The 16,967-nt window shown below is 33.6% G+C and overlaps 1 protein-coding gene across 4 annotated transcripts in view; it reads left to right on the top strand.

Annotated features, from left to right (window-relative positions):
- Positions 1–16,967, top strand: part of LOC106077005 (uncharacterized) — an 80,865-nt gene that overhangs the window by 40,017 nt on the left and 23,881 nt on the right. For 3 of the 4 annotated variants that reach the window (XM_056009327.1, XM_056009325.1, XM_056009324.1), the window contains 16 exons: positions 3,082–4,624; positions 5,121–5,387; positions 5,494–5,636; positions 5,811–5,903; positions 6,623–6,824; positions 7,177–7,509; positions 7,968–8,169; positions 8,663–8,776; positions 9,330–9,377; positions 11,380–11,615; positions 12,052–12,308; positions 12,825–12,935; positions 13,058–13,168; positions 13,634–13,834; positions 14,294–14,495; positions 15,003–15,116. In XM_056009327.1, the coding sequence (XP_055865302.1) occupies positions 3,082–4,624; positions 5,121–5,387; positions 5,494–5,636; positions 5,811–5,903; positions 6,623–6,824; positions 7,177–7,509; positions 7,968–8,169; positions 8,663–8,776; positions 9,330–9,377; positions 11,380–11,615; positions 12,052–12,308; positions 12,825–12,935; positions 13,058–13,168; positions 13,634–13,834; positions 14,294–14,495; positions 15,003–15,116 (4,177 nt within the window). The remainder of the gene's footprint in view (positions 1–3,081; positions 4,625–5,120; positions 5,388–5,493; positions 5,637–5,810; positions 5,904–6,622; positions 6,825–7,176; positions 7,510–7,967; positions 8,170–8,662; positions 8,777–9,329; positions 9,378–11,379; positions 11,616–12,051; positions 12,309–12,824; positions 12,936–13,057; positions 13,169–13,633; positions 13,835–14,293; positions 14,496–15,002; positions 15,117–16,967) is intronic. The other variant, XM_056009326.1, reaches the window with a different exon arrangement.

The following is a 16,967-nucleotide window of genomic DNA, read 5'->3' as shown; positions in this document are numbered from 1 at the left end:
CTATCATATTCATACATTCATAGTGAGATAGTGATAGACACTGACTGACAGTCAAGTCACTTAGAATTATTAGATAGTCGATAGTCTAATAACTTAAATAAGTAAATAACTAACTTTACTAGAGTCTAGATTCTAAGTTACGTAACTAAGATTTAGATAGTGATAGGTCTAGATCTAGTTAAGCTAGTTACTATTCTAGAATCTAGATTTAGATCTAGTTATCATCATCATGGACTTGACTATAGATCTAGATCTAGATCTACAGTCTACTCATCTAGTCTAGATCTAAAATTCTAAATGATCATATGATCATAATATGATGTAAATATTGTAAATCTAGTCTAGTCTACTGTCTACATCTCTAGTCTAGAGTCTAGTCTAGTAAGTCTAGAGTAGTCTAGACTCTAGGCTAGAGATCTAGACCTCGACTTTAGATCTAGACTAGATTCTAGACACTAAAGCGCCTAAGGTAGAATCTAGATCTATGATTCTATTTGAATCTATTTAGAGCTAGAATCTAGATTTAAACTACTTGTAGATAGATATCTAGATCTAATCTAGAGAGTATATCTTAGAGATGTAGATCTAGAATCTAGCCTTCAAGTAGTTCAAGAGTATCTTATCTAGAGTCTAAGTCTAAATACATTGACTAGAGAGTCTAGTAGAGATTCTATATTAGAATTAGATCTAGATCTATAGTATCTATACTATAAATCTAGATTTTTTTACTAGTAGTAGATCTAGAACCTAGATATACTTATAGACTAGAAATATTTAGAAGACTGACTAAACCTATTAAACTAAAAAAGTCATTAATATAGTCACTATAGTGATATAATGATATAGAGTTAATGGGAGTCTTAAGAAATCATTTGCATGGTTTGGATAATTTGATCTCGAATTCTAGTCTCTAGGCTAGGTTAAGATTTAGATCTATTTTATATCTAGTCAATCTAGAAATAAATTAGCGCTGCTTTCATGCTTATACTATAGCATGCTCAAAGGGTTATGGTCCAATCTCATTTTTGGTCAAGTGGGTAGGTTTTCCGTTCTGCCTTTAACTTTAGGCACTTAGTAAACACAACTATGGGTGTCGACAGTAATAGTAATACTAGACTAGACTGACTAGACTAATTTTATAATAGAATCAATTCTAGATTAAACACAAAATATACTTAGACTCTAGAATAGAGAGAGTATAGTATACTCAGAGTATACTGTCTAGATATCTAATTATAATCTAATGTATAGATGTCTGTTTTGGCATCTTTGTTGATTGTACAACATTGTACATATTATATATAATCTAGAATCTAAAATTGGCATTTTGATTTAGCCTACAGATCTGTTGTTTAGAAGTCTAGCCTAGACCTAAATCATATTTTTTCATAGATCTAGAATTCTAGTCCTAGCCTAGATCTAAAATATAGACTGTATAGAGCGATATATATATATTAGTATGTATAATCTAGCTAAATGCATATTATATATCTGATCAGTAAACTCCGGAACATTAAGGATTCTATCAAAATATTTGTGAAGATTGCTAGTTATGCTGTTGATATATATAATATGCATATATATAAATAAATCTGAATATTTAGTTTACATTTTAATGTAATTAACTAATTTAAAAAAAAATAAGATTACAAAAAAAAATACTATTATATAGCGCCATACAGATCTGTAATATTGTAATATTAATATATATTATATAGATTTAATCCTACATTCCTTGTTGATCTCCAAAAACAACTTCTGACATGAAGACAAATAGCTCAGGAGATATGTGAAAGTAACTTATGAAACTAAAATAAAAATAAATAAATATATATATATAAAAATAAATAAATAAATATATATATTTCTGCAAGTCGGGCGGACTAGAGTTACCCTAAAAAAAAAAAAGAAAAGACGAACAATGTGACCAAGAAGTCATGGAAAGATCACTCTTTTTTATTTTTACCTCATATAGTTTTAGCGGTCTGCGAAAAAAAAGAGGGGGGAGCAAGTAATCTACTCTGTATTCACCCGTCACTTGATAGCAGGGCTGGACTTAACCATTCGCGGGGCCCAGTTTGGGTAGAGATACGGATAGTAAGTGAAAATTAAGAGTTTGTATCAGAAAATAAATTCGTCTTTGCATTTTATTCATTCGTTACTAGGTACAGAATTACTTTACGAGCCTTGCCTGTAGCGAAGTTATACACTATATCATAAAAATTCTATTTCCTACATAGATCACGCTCAGTAGCAAGAATTACCAAATGTTTCAATCTATCTATGAGTATTGAGTTGACCTTAAGTAATTCTTCATTAGTTTGAGGCGCGAGAAGCTTCTTTCACCAGATTCCAAAATTACGGAATAATACAGTTTTTTTTATCGCACGTAGGATGGTGTTTTCCATATATATTGAATGACACTCCAAAATGACAATTTTTGTCTATATATTTCAGGAGATTTGTATAAGTTTTCTAAAGATTTTCCATGACTTTTTTTCGTACTTTTTGCAATTTCAGGAGATTTCCAGGAGCTCCTGGTAAATAAGGAGTCTGCGGGAATTCTGTTATAAGTTATAAAATGGTTTCAATTAATAATTAACACCTAGAATTAGCGCAGGTCCTTTGAAAGTGTGGGGCCCACTGTGGTCGCATAGGTTGCATTGGCCTAAGGCCGGCCCTGCAAAATATTGCTGTATGCTATGCTGTGGGTCGACTAGTGTAGATTAAATCTACTTCCTTAAAACTACAATTATTAACTGGGTCTCCAAATTAGTACCATATTTTGATTTATTAAGTAAACTCATATTATTTGAAATACAATAATCATACAATATTATTATTATTAAAAAGAATTTAAACTACAAAAATTGAAGGTTGAATTACCAAATCAATTAAACATTTAAATTTCTACTTTATTTGAAGTGGGATTTGTTAGAGCATTTTCATAAGCATGTATTATTAATTTTTACTCTTTGATCAATATATTTTTATTTATTAATATTTATATTTGACATTGTTTACAACCACCAAAGTCACCTGAAAAAAAAACTTAAAGCTTTACATACCTTTTTATTACAGGATGACTTTGAATTTGAAGGTTTTTCAGAAATTGAAGTCAGGTCTGCAGAATCGAAGCTAAAACATGCAATAGAACAAGAAAGACAACATCAGAAGGAACAAGTTGAAGAAATTAAACTTAGAGCTGAGCGGTCACATGCAACTCTTGCTAGCTGGGCTGCTCCCAGCACCGTTACTAGTGCTACTAAATTTAGAAAAACATTTAACAAGATTGTAGAAACTGGTCTTGTGGTGGAGTCTAGCAAGAAATTTAAAAAAGACAATGTTAAGGAATTTATACAATCAGAAATAGAGCCCCCAAAGTTGAATGGCACTTCAAATCATCAAGATAAATCAGTGAAACATGTTAAATTAAAAACAGTAGATAGTCAGCCACTTGAGAGCTCTAAAAAAGTAGTCACTGCATCAGTTGCTTGTGATTCTTCAAATGGATTCCAAGAGGCTGTGTTTGGAGGTGCATTATTTGGTTCAAAACCTACTTGCAAATATACAGCTGCAAAACAAATACTGGCACGTGCGACTAAGCAGGCAGCATTGTCCAGTACAAAACATTTACTTGCATCCACCCATAAGGTGGGAAAATTTGTCCTTCCAACCAAAAGCAGTAGGTCCTCTCGTGTCATCAAGCCAAACAAACGATTTCTTGAGGATGACACTATTCATGATCTAGTTACCAAGCAGCCAAAAATTGTCTCACCATTGTCACCGTCATCAGCACCTCAACAAAACTCTTCTATATTCAGTCTAGGAGCAACTGATGACAGAACAAGTACTTTTTCACCATTTCAGGCACATGGATTATCTTTATCCCCTTTTAACATGAACAGAGAGAAAGGCTTTCCTGCTTTTTCTGCAGCGCCTCAGCCAAGTGGGACTTCAAGCTTCACAGACGGCATTGGTAATCAAAAACCTTTAGGTTATCTTGAACAACCTTTAATTGTTGAAGGGAAGCGCACACGAAAACCTAGTCTAATAATGAGAATGAAATTGGTGGAGGATAACCCAGATGATGAGATAAAATTGCAGCAACAGCTTTCAGATACAGTAACACCTGTAAAGATTTCTAGCAGCCCTGTTGATGTGAAACCCAGTCCAGAACAAGCTACTGTTACCCCTCCATCAACATTGCTTAAGTATGGCGGTACTAAAAGTCTTATTGCACCAGCTAAACTGTTTACAGGTTCCTCCCTGTCATCCCAGTCTCTAAATCTGCATAAAGGGGGAGTGCAAGCCCCTTCACAGAACACAGTTGTTCTTCGTCAACCCAAGCTCCAGCTCAACAGGACAGCTTTGAATCGATCCAAAGCAGCTTTAGCAAGGTCCCTTAAAGCTCAGCTGAAAAGAGAAGCTAAGCTTGAAAGAAAGAGGAGAAAATCTCAGGCTAATCTTGGGGGGTTGACATCTTCGGTTCACTCCCCTGGTTCATCTTTAGCCCAGCTATCACCATTCTCTAAACGTTTGGGTGACTCTGTCATTGAAAAACATAAAACTGGATTGTTTGAAGGAATAGAAGGAGCTGGGTCTTTCTCTCCAGCAAGTTTTAGTAAGTCAATGTTTAGAATAGCTTGTGATTTGTTCTTTTGTTGTTTGGGGTTTCTACTTACAGTTGACTTGATAATCCAATATTTATGGGATTGGAGGGATGCCAGATTACCAAAAACATTGAAGCCTGTTTTACTAAAGGTTAGCTGTACATCCAAATATAACCGTATACAGCAAAAAATATTAATAAATGAAAAAGAATAGTAATTATCTAAAAAATACAAAAAATATTTCAGTTTTCAGATACTGTACTTAATTACAATTTTTTAAAAATTTAAGCCTACTTACATTCTAAAAATATTCATACTGCAGTATACTTCAATAATTACACAAATTTACATCAAGGACTGGGTCATACTAATGAGTCAGACTATCAAGTGCCAACAGTTGTTTCAAGTATTTTCTTATTAGTAAAATAGCTAGGTTTGCCAAAATCATGATCAGTTATTTATTTATATTGACAATGTTTCTAATAAAATTTTGTTTGTGCATCTTAGGTAGCCCACCAGCTACACCCAGCTCTGCACCCAAAGTACAACCAGAAAAGACAGAGGAAGACTTCCAAGCTAGTCTAATCAAAGAAGAAGACTTGTTGAAAATGTATGTGGTTGGTGAGAAAAGTATATGCATGGTATGTCTTAATACTTGCACTATCAAACAGAACCGTAAGCTGCCAACAGTTCCACTCTGTAAACCATGTAAGAAAAGTTATTTCTTCAAGGTGAAATCAAATAAAAGATACATAACAACATGTGCCAATGGTGGTAAGTTGATTGGTTTCCTTTTTTTCTCTGTACTAAGCTGAACAATTTCCACATAAGTTACAGTTGCATGAGGTTATGACTAATCATTAAACTTTTATTTCTCAAGGCCATTGCCACGTACATTACACTGTGCCCAAAGAGTGCAAAGATTGTAAGTATATCAAGTTCAGAGCAGTCATTAAGAAAGCTCTGGCTCTTGGATTACCATTTAAAAAGGTGAACACAGCTACTACTGCTTCCAAACCATTGGTAGGTGCTTTTTTTTTGTTTTTTTCCTAAGCATTTCACTACTTATTTTTACTAACTCTCTCTCTCTTTCTCTCCCCCTCCCTTTTATTTAGCACAAATTAATGTGTTGTGTTTAATATTATATGAACTTGAATAATAAATTTAAGAGTTAACATTTTATTGATTTGTGGTCAGCATTACACCAAGAGTCGTAAAAGAAAGAAAAAACTGAAATGTTTTAGGACCTATGCATCTGATTGCAGTAGCACATCAACAGAAGATTTGAAAGTAAGCCATTTTTTTTTCCAGTTTATGCAATAAAAAAAATCTAGGATGTGAAAAATGATTAATATTTTGTTTATAAGGGCATGATACTAATAACAATCATTAGCTGACAATCTTAAAATAGTTCTAAGATCTCTTTTATGAAAACAATGATTAACTGCTAGCTCTTTTCAAATTAATTCCTTTTGCAATAGAATACTTTAAAAAAATATACCAAACCATAAAAGATTGCTAAAAACATTTGCTAAAAAAAACAACTTTTTTTTTCCCTGTTCTTAAAGTATTGAAGGTATTTTTTTTTAAAGACCTATTTTTTAATTATTATTAATATATTTTTTTTTTGTATCACAGCAGTTTTAAAAAAATTATAGATATATATTAATTTTTAAATTGCTATCTCTCTTTGCTGGGGAGTTGGTAATTTTTAAAACCTGAAATAGGTGCAATTGATTTAAAATAATACATTTAATTGTTAATGGAGAAAACATTTCTATTCCATCATGTATGTTCTGGGCAATAAAAAGAACTAACATTTTGTTTTGAGTACATTTTGACTATTCTAGCATTCTTTTAATGTTAACAATTTTCTGTACCTGAAGTATGTGTTTAAATGACAATAGAAACAGGTTTTTAAGGTATTTTGGTTAAAACAACTTTTAAGAAGTTCCAAACATACTTTTAATTACTTGTTTAAAAATCTTTTTTTTTTTTTCATAAAATAGACTGAAACAAATGCATTTATAAAGAAGCAAAGGCACAAAAGTGATGACTCTACTTACAAACACAAGAATGAAGACAGCGTGTCATCAAAATCATTTAGCCATAAATCATCCAAGTATTTCAGCAATGTCAAAGTTGAAGCAGATGCAAACAGTCTGGACAAGCCCTTATCTGTTGATGTTGGTGCTGCAGATGAACCATTCAGTAAGCAGTGATATGTTACTTCCTACACATGCTTTGATTTCTGTTGCTTATGGTTTACCTTTGGCTGTTGTGTGGTCAGCAAAGCCAGCAGCCTTTATTAATTAAATATTACAAATATTAGAAAATGTTGTACTGCCCTCCATCTTATCTTATTAGAATTCAGACTAGTCAACTATTGCTCAACAAGTATATTGAGAACTGCTTAGATATCTTTCCCGATAGCTGTTTTTTTTTTTTTTCATTTTAAAAAAGTTAGTTAATTAATGTTACATAAAAATGTTTCTTCAGTATTGGTCTGAATCTAAATTCATTTTTCTCTCTATATATTTGATGTCTTCTAATTATTTCTTAGGTCTTTCTCCTCCACAAACACTTTCTTCCACTAAATCGTCACCAGGGAGGACAAACAAAGCTCTAAAAAAATCTGCTACCAGCTTTGATACTGACAGCAATGAACATGGCGATGATGAGGATAACAAGGGAAGTCTAGATAAACCACGGGGCACCTCACGAGGCCCTCGTATCAAACATGTTTGCAGGCGTGCTGCAATGGTGTTCCCACATCAGCGGGCCACATTTCCAGAAGATGCTCCCCAGAGAACAACTCTTACTTTAAGTGCTCTGCCAACGGAAGAGAAACAGCAATTGTGGGCCAAGACTAAAAGCAAAAATGATGAGGCTCCATGTAAGTACCAAGAGCTCTAGCATGATGCACTTGTCAGTGTTCTGTTCTTCTTTCTCCTTGTTTTTTTTTGTTTTTTTATACATTAGTGTAATATAACTGTGGCAGATAGAAGATATGTGCTTTAGAATTGGCTGCATGATTTTTTTACTCTTGGTACTCGATAGATTACTCTATAAGATTACACAATCCTCATGCTCAATCAGTGCAGCTTAGGTTCGGGGGGGGGGGGGGGAAATATCCCACATAATTCTCTAACAAATGCATTCGAATAAAGAAGTTTAAAAATGATGTAAAATTCAAATATTAAGATACTGTTTCACCTTTTATTAAAATAATTTGATCTATATGTGATACATATAATGTAATAGTGAGGGTTTATTTGAACCTTTTCAGCTTGTAATCATTTTCATAAATGTCATTGCTATCCTCTATTGTGTTACAATTTATTTCTTTTGTAGATTCTTCTGATGAAAGCTTTGACAATCATTCTTTTCCCAAACTGAAGAGTCTGAGAACATTAGAGGAACCTTGTCAGGAAGAAGTTGAATCTTTGGATCAAAAGATAGAAAATGAAATGGAAGAAAGTCATGTGCTGAAGAAAAAGGCTGAAAGACCACTTGAAAATATTGAAGCTCTTGCTAATAAAGTGAGAAAAAAGAAGTAAGAAAGAGTTTGATGATAAGTACCAACAATATTTCGACTGTCTAGATCAGTGTCTCTCTTCCTAAGTATTGCTTTTGTCCAGGGCTTGTAGAAAAAGTATTTTAGCCTCTCAAATGTAGTCATTTGATAATGGGTTACTTTTTCCCTTAAATAGTCATTTTGGGTCAAGGGAGGCTATTAAACCATCGATATTGTCACAAATCTCAATGAAAATCCATTGCCTAATGATCTTTAATTTCAACTGAAGCATGAGCTTGTAATTGTTTTACATATTAAATCAAACTTTGGAGATTAAACCAGTTTATTCACCCTTGGATAAGTTTTTCATGCAGTCTGTTATGTGAATCACAGCTTTGCTGATTTCAATCCCAAATTCAACATTTTTAATATTCATTGGGATTTGAATTTGAGACCCACTTAATTCTGCACCCCAGTAAGAAGTGAGTATTGTTTTAAATTGTTATAATAAAAGAAATTCTTTAACCCACAGACATGCTAGTGAAATTGGGGTATATGATCCCTTGATGCCTCATAAAAGAAAAAAGCGCTGCAGAGAATGCAGAGGTTGTTTAACTCCTGATTGTGGTGTGTGTGAAAACTGCAGGTAATTTTTAAAAGACTCAACTGTACCATAATAGTATTGAAGTCCATCCCATTTTGAGATCTGTTTTTCACTAACAGATTGGTTCTAACAAAGCATTTCCCTTTAGAACATAGCAGCTGCCGTAACATTCTATCGACAGATTGGATAAAAAAATCTAGATAAAAAAAAAAAAAAAAGAGCCAAATTAGGAAAAGTACATTTAGATTCTTGGAGATGAGCCATTAGTGGAATTTGGAAATACTCTAATAATCTACTCTAGAGCAACTTAATAGAGTAAAGAAAAAAGCAATGCAAAGAATTTTGAAAACCAGGGAAAGGGAGATTTAGAGTGAAAATATTAATTTTACACCTAGTTGTTTTGTTTGATTGTGGTTCTTAATATAAGTGTTAAATGCTTCAAATAATAATCATTAATTCTGAACTTTTGAAGTTTTACTTTTATATTTGATAAAATAAAATAAAAAAAATGACAACAATTTTTTTTTAGTGGAATAGTTTATAAACCAAATTCTTTTTGGGCATAAGTTTTATGTTATTGTTTTTAATTCACCAGAGATAAACCAAAGTTTGGAGGACCTGGTAAAATAAGGAAGTGTTGCAAGTAGGTCATTTCAAATACATAGTTTTACATTTTAATAATAATAATAATAATAATAATCTTTATTATCCGTAAGGAAATTTGTCTTACAATTTGTGCATTACACCAAACAAAAAACATTATAACTATAAGAAACCAAAGTGTACATTCACACCAGACTCACTCATAATTTACATGTGACAAAGTTTATACCAGATTGTTCTTATTTAATGATTTGATTGCCAGGGGAACAAAAGAGTGTTTGTGTCTGTTTGTCTTTGCTATCAGTGTCTTGTATCTCTTTTGTGATGGTAAAATCACAAAGTCCTGACACAAAGGGTGATTCTTTATTTCGAGGATCTTGTTAGCTTTTTTATAGATGTTTGTCTCAAACAACTGCCCAAATGGGGTTTGTTTTTTGCCAATGATTTTGCCAGCAGCATTTAGGATTCTATTAAGTTTATTTTTATTTTTAATGCTCAGATTGCCATACCAGGCAGTGATATTGAAACTTAAAATATTGCAGATGTGAGCGTGATAAAACATAGCCAAGGCCTTTTCGCTAACATTAAACGAGGACAGTTTTCTTAGTAGTCGTAATCTTTGCTGCCCTTTTTTGCTGATATAATCAGTATTTGCAGTAAAATTTAGTTTATTGTCTAGGATAGTACCAAGGTATTTAAAGGTTTGCACAATTTCAATAGTCTCTCCAGCTACAGAAACAATATCATTTCCCTTCTTGTCCCTACGAAAATCGATTATCATTTCTTTGGTTTTTTTTACATTTAATAATAAAAAATTATCTTTACAGTATTCCTCAATGTGTTCTAGTTCTTTGAAATACTCATTTACGTTTGAGCTCTCTGAGAGCAGGGCAAGAAGAGCTGCATCATCAGCGAATTTTGTGAAGGAGCAACAATAACTATCGGATTGAAAATCATTGGTGTACAAAATGAACCACAATGGCGATGTTACAGCCCCCTGGGGCGCCCCTGTGTTAACTATGCGTTCATTAGATATAACATTGTTTACCCTAACCCTCTGAGCTCTCTGGGTCAAAAATTCATTAGCCCATAGTATTATGTATGGACTAATCTGCAACACTTTCATCTTTTCAATGAGTAAATGAAGTTGTATAGTGTTAAAAGCTGATGAGAAATCCATAAAGAGCAATCTTACATAAGTGTTCGGTAAGTCCATGTTTGTAGACACAGTTTAAAATATTTAGGATGGCATCGTCTACACCTTTACCCTTTTGGTAAGCAAATTGTAAAGGGTCTAACTTATTACAAAGATCATTCAGAAGAAACATTTGAACCAATTTTTCTAAACATTTAGACACAATGGAAGTAAGTGAAACAGGTCTATAGTCATTCATTTCCTTTGGTTTGGAAACCTTTGGCACAGGTACAATTATAGATGACTTCCACACAGGTGGTATCTCATGGTTTAGTAATGAAGTAGAAAAAATATCTTGGAAAGGTTCAGCTAGTTGTTCGGCACATTCTTTTAAGATTCGCCCTTTTATTCCATCAGGCCCACCAGCTTTCATTGGGTTGACGTTTTTGAAAATGTTACAAACTTGCTCTTTAGTAATCGCTAATTCTAAGCAGTTGTTAACATTGACATCCTCAAGGGCTTTGAGTCTTAGATAATTAAAATCTTTCGTGTCGAAGCGACAATAGAAATCATTTAACTCGTTGGCCAATGTTTTTTCGTCTCTTGTAGCAAGATTATTTTTAAATTTGACTTGTGCTCCTGCCATTTTGTTCATGATGCCCCACGTCTGTCTCATTTCACTTGTATTAATTGAGTCTTCCAGCTTGGTGCGGTAGTTTCTCCTCCCTTCCTCAAGAACGACGTTGAGATTTCGTTGAGCAATTTTCCTTGTCTGTAAGACTGACTACTTCCAATGACCCAAAGGGGTTGTGCTAACATTCTTTTTTTTTACATACTACCTATCAATATAACCTTCTGATAAAACACTGATCGCATGAAAGCATCCATTTTTTCTTTGTGTTTTCAGAGAATCTATTTGCTTGAATCCAAAAAACTCCAGAAGAGTGTACGCAGCATTTATTGACCCTAAAAGTCCATTAAAGTTTCACAGGAATGAGGATGATGATAATAGTAAAGACTATTTTCCGTGCAAAGGGAACTTAACTACTCCTGGAGGCCCAGCCACAAGGTTCCAGGACAGGAGGAGCACTAGCAATCACAAGATGGATGGGGGACGTGATGGTGTGAAAGATGAGGAAGAAGGTGAGTAAAGCTGTTAGAAAATAAGAAAGCTGGTTATAATTGTTAGCAATATTGTTGTAGTGGTTTTAGGTGCTTATGAAAGACTTCATACTGAAGTAAAAATTAGGATGCACAGTAAAATGTTTTTAGAGGAGAGTAAAGATAATGGCATGGTTTGGCATCACTTATTGTAGCTTGTGTGATTTAAGTGTTCAATTTTGAAGGCAATAATCCTAGACTTTAAATTGCCTTACAATCAGCACAAAATAAATTTCAACTGTTCCAAGTCTCTTTCCATTACTGATAGTAACCTTCAATAGTGCTTCCAAAAAAAAGTTCCACTTATAATGGGAACACAAAAAATTAAACATGAACTCTTTTGACATCTTTGCACTCAACAGAATTTTTTTTTATCATCTCAGTATGTTCTTGTAGTTAATTTTATTGGCCTGTTTAGGAATGGATGCTGATAGGAATGAAGAACAGAACAGAAGTAGCTCTTCATCGCGGCTATGTGGGCTGGACATGGATGGCTCCAGGATGAGCTTGAAGGCGGTGGCCAACATAAACAAGAGACATTTTCGCCAGGCTAAGTCAAAGTATGCACCTGTGGAAACCACTATCCAAATGGCCCTAACGGATATAAGAAATCCTTTTCTCTCTAGCTTACCTGGAAACCTTTATGGGAAACTTGGAATTAAGAAACGTGAAAAGGTAAGAAGGTAGAAACAAAGTCTCACACATAGCTCTGGGTCAATGAGAGTACTTAAGACTCTGTGTTTTGAACTATTTTGTTTTCACTAAAGCATTGAGGAACAAATAATATGTATTTGTATTTGATTTGACAAATTCCAATAACAGAAGCTATTTTTTCTAATTTCATTTTTCTGCACACCCAAAATGGTGCTGTTTTGAAAATGTGAAAAAGATTTCTACGCCACTTGTCCCTGCCTACTTAAGATGTACTTGTACAGTTTCAGAGCAATGACCTTTTATTAATTTGTTTGATGTATTCATCTCAAAGTCTGAGTAATTGTTGACTACAAAAACAAAATGTAATCTTGTGCTAGCATACAATTTATACTAGTTGGGAAATGTAATTACTTCTCTATTACTTCCATAACATACTAATTTTAATTTTCACTTTATTAAGCTTTCAACTATGATGAATCTGTGATTTAGAGTTCATAGTTTCATTTTAAGTATCAAGACTTTGGTTCTCTCTTGCAGTTGATATTGTCACTTAAGCAACATTCTGCTGAGTTGAGGCCTGTGAATAATGAAACTGCTTATTGCCTTGATGTCCCACTGAAAACTCACCTCATCAAGGCTGATTATAAAGTAAGGCAATCAATGAGCCACCAGCTCTAACAATTCTTTTGATTATTATTATACTTCATATACAATGTTGTTTTAAAGGGAACAGTGTTTCTACATTATTAGTATTTGATTTCTGATAACAGGGTAGCTATTCTATAACGTCTGCCTGGTTTCAAGGGTTTTCTTTGACACTGACTGGAACAACTTGTGTCAGGACACTGTGTTACCTGTGTGGCTCAGCTGGAAAACAAGAGGTTGGTTAGGTGTTTGTCCACTTTAGAATAGTTATACTAATTTTAATATTTTTAATTGAAAGCAAGGACATTTGTTATCTGTAGGTATGATTTAGTAGTTTATAACTATTTTATTTTACATTTTGGAGTTTAAAACAATGTATCAAATTATTTATAATTATGTTAATTTAGTATTTTTTTCAGAAGTGTTTAGTTAATCATAAATTTTAAGACATAAGAAATTATAATGACACTTGTTTCTAATTTTATTTTCAATTAGATTTAGTAGATACATTTTTATAATAAAATATTGTATAAAATGAATAAAAAGTAAAAAAAAAACCACTATTTTTCAACAATAAAAAACAATGAATTACAGAGATTTTTTATTGACAATTATTAATGTAAATGTGTTACTGTTGTTTAATTAATTAAATGTATAAGTGATCACATGAAATAATGTTTAAAATGATATTTTTTTATCAGCTGATATTTTGCGTAGTCTGCTGTCAGGCGTATCACACTTTTTGTCTGGATGAGGAGGAGAGACCAGAAGAGCCAGACAGTGAAGAAGGGGAGGATGCTGAGGATGGTCACTGTCATGTAGCCATAAGTAGAAGTCTAATGTGGTGCTGCCGCCGGTGTCAGTTTTGTCATGTATGTGGACAACAGAATGGACTGCTTAAGGTAATGTTAATGAGAGCTTACTTTTAGTGGATGAGGTGTTATGGCACAATTAGTAATTAATTATTTGTTTCGGAAATAGGTGAAGTTTGACTAAGAGACAATGACTTGACTAGTAAAAACAAGACTAGATTTTAGGGATAGAACAAAATACCAGCCAACGTAAACAGACTACTTCCAGGACAACGTAGAGATAAGTAGCATTTTATTAACATATAGAGTTAGCTGACATTCGACGGTTCCCTTTATTACTATTAAACTTGCGTGACATTCAGTATCAGCATCGACAAACTTCTATTGATTGTTCGGGGAACCGCCTAACAGAGGACAGTAGTGACCTTATACACCAGTAACAACATTATGTTAAACATTTTCTTAATGCTTTATTTGTAACCTTTACCATTAACAAATCCTTTGCTCTAAAGATTTCATTTCAGTAATTTAAAAAACATTTATTTGCAGTGCCACAGATGCAAAGACACTTACCATCCCGAGTGCCTGGGCCCCAACTACCCAACACGGCCATCTCGTAAGAATATATGGGTCTGTACTAAGTGTGTGCGGTGTAAGAGTTGTGGGGCAACAACACCTGGTGTTGGCTCCAATGCAACCTGGACTTATGATTTTTCTTTGTGCTATGATTGTGGAAAGCTTATGGATAAAGGTATGTTGGTGTAAGTGGTGCTAACAAAAAAAAAGTATATAAGGTTGCAAATATTTTAGACTAAGGTGTTTTTCACCATGATTCCCTGAGCTTGCCCATATCTGCTTTTTTTTTTTAGTGCTTTATATTCTCAACTTTGTATTGTATTACATCCCAGTTTATGTTTGTCTTGAACACCTCCCTCTACCTAGCTCTACACTCTACCTTTCCTCTCCTTTGCTTTTAAATCTAATGCATGACAAATCAGATCTACTTTTGGTAACAGGGCAACAGTTCAATGCATTCTAGTTTTTTTTACAAAGCTAATATTAATCACTCCTTTGGCTGTCTGGATGGAATTGTTTACTCATTATTTCTCCCACTTCCCATTCTCAGTTCAAGTTAAAATTTAAAATTTGTACAATTATTCTTAGTCAATATAACAAAAAGCTTTAACTTTTCTGTTTTTAATTTAAAGAAAAAGTTTAGTTATACATTTTTAAAGAATGCACATTAAAATTCATCTAGGTAATTTTTGCCCCATATGTCATAAATGCTACTCTGATGATGACTGGGAGTCCAAAATGGTTCACTGTGCCATCTGTGAGAGTTGGGTTCATGCCAAGTGTGAGGAGTTGACAGGCAAGTGACATGACTACTAATTACTTTATTCCATGTTGCACATATGTATTTGAATGAAATCTGTTTATTTTTATTTAATAAACATCATCATTTAATCTTTTTTGAACAAACATAAACACTACTTTTCAATCATGTTCTTAAATTCTTTGCAAAAATTGCAGTATTTGTCATGATTCTTATCTGCAGATAACAGACCTGCCTACCGTTACGCAAAATGCGTATTCGTTACGCAAAATCTCCCAAAAATGACTGTCAGTACGCAAAAACGCATTTAACCCGTCGCGTTACGCATTTCATATCCTTTTTTCCCCCCTCTCTTGACTAGCTTACGAGCGGTCACGGAGGTCACGCTAAGCCATCCTGTCGGGGGAGGGGGGGGAAGATGGGGGAACACATTGTGTCCAGATCTATACGTTGATTGGTTCTTAAAAGCAATTAGATTTAGTCTAGAAATGAAGAACGCGAGAGTGAGGGAATGGCGGGTTGGTACCGTCAGTTAGCTGATACACCAACGTGACTTTTTGTTTTTGTAAGTTCATTAGTAGAAATTAATTATGTTGAATCCCTGATTCCCGTATTCATTTGTATAGAAAAAAAATATCGAAGTGCTATCGATTCAAAATACATTGAGTGACATTGTAGATATCTAGTCTAGATCTAGAATCTAGATAACTTATTATACAGGAATAGATCTAGCTAGAGACTAGCTAGTCATTACGTTATGTCATGATTCTCTACATTACTGTACAATCTAGATCCAATTTAGTTGTAGTATGATTTAGTTTGACTAGATCTAGATCGATAACATCTACTACCATCTAGTCTTGATCTAGACTAGATTCTTAGTCTTAGTATAGAATAGATCAAGGATGAAGGTAGGCCTACGAAAGTTTGGAGTAGACCTACGTTTGTAGCGGATCCACAGCATCGGTAACACTCTTGAGCCCAGATCTAGAGTAGATTATATTCATTATATAGACATAGATCCAGATCTAGTCTAGATATCATCTCTATTGTCGTATTGATCTAGATTTAGATTGTAGCTATATATATATATATATATATATATATATATATATATATATATATATATATATATATATATATATCTGTGGCATTTTACGTCTCGTGAGACGATCTTTTCCCTTTGCAACTTCTTGTGTGACTAAAGAGGCCAATCCTTGATACACAGCTGCGATCACAGGTTGGGCATATAAATATATGACAAAATAGTGGATCGCATAAATGTTACGCATTTTGGTGCCAAAATACGCATTTTGACCATCAGCGTTACACATTTGGACTTTTTTTGGTAGGCAGGTCTGAGATAAGATCTCTAGCACTCTGTGACTATGTTTGAAAAAAAAGTTTGATCAACAAATGTAGCAAGTGAAATGAAACCAAATATTTCCCTAAGTTTCCAGTCCTTTTAGTCCAGACATTTGAATTACAAAAATTGTGAATTTGTGGACTTTTCAACATAATAAATCCATTAGATTTCTCAATAGGGGTTTAAGCAAAACATTTTTAATAATATGAATTCACTCCAGAGGATGGGTCAAGTCAGCATTGATTGGAATAAATAAAAAGCTGTGTGGCTGAGAGGCTAAATCTGCTTGGCCACTTAACAAGGTTGCCTGAGTTGCAATCCTGATTCTATCATAGTTCTGTTTGCTGAGCACCTGAATGCAGCAAACCTTTTTCCATATACCCCTTCCCCCCACCTATCCACAAAAAGAGATTGGACCATAGCTCACTGAGCAAGCTATAAGCCTGATAGATGTGCTATATAAAAGCAGTTAAAAAAAAGTTAAAGCAAATGATGTACCCATAAATATGGTGACAAAAATC

This window comes from Biomphalaria glabrata, chromosome 14, assembly GCF_947242115.1.
Source record: "Biomphalaria glabrata chromosome 14, xgBioGlab47.1, whole genome shotgun sequence".
Classification (NCBI taxonomy): domain Eukaryota; kingdom Metazoa; phylum Mollusca; class Gastropoda; family Planorbidae; genus Biomphalaria; species Biomphalaria glabrata.
The sequence above is the reverse complement of the archived record's forward strand: the minus strand, read 5'-3'. Positions and strand labels throughout refer to the sequence as shown.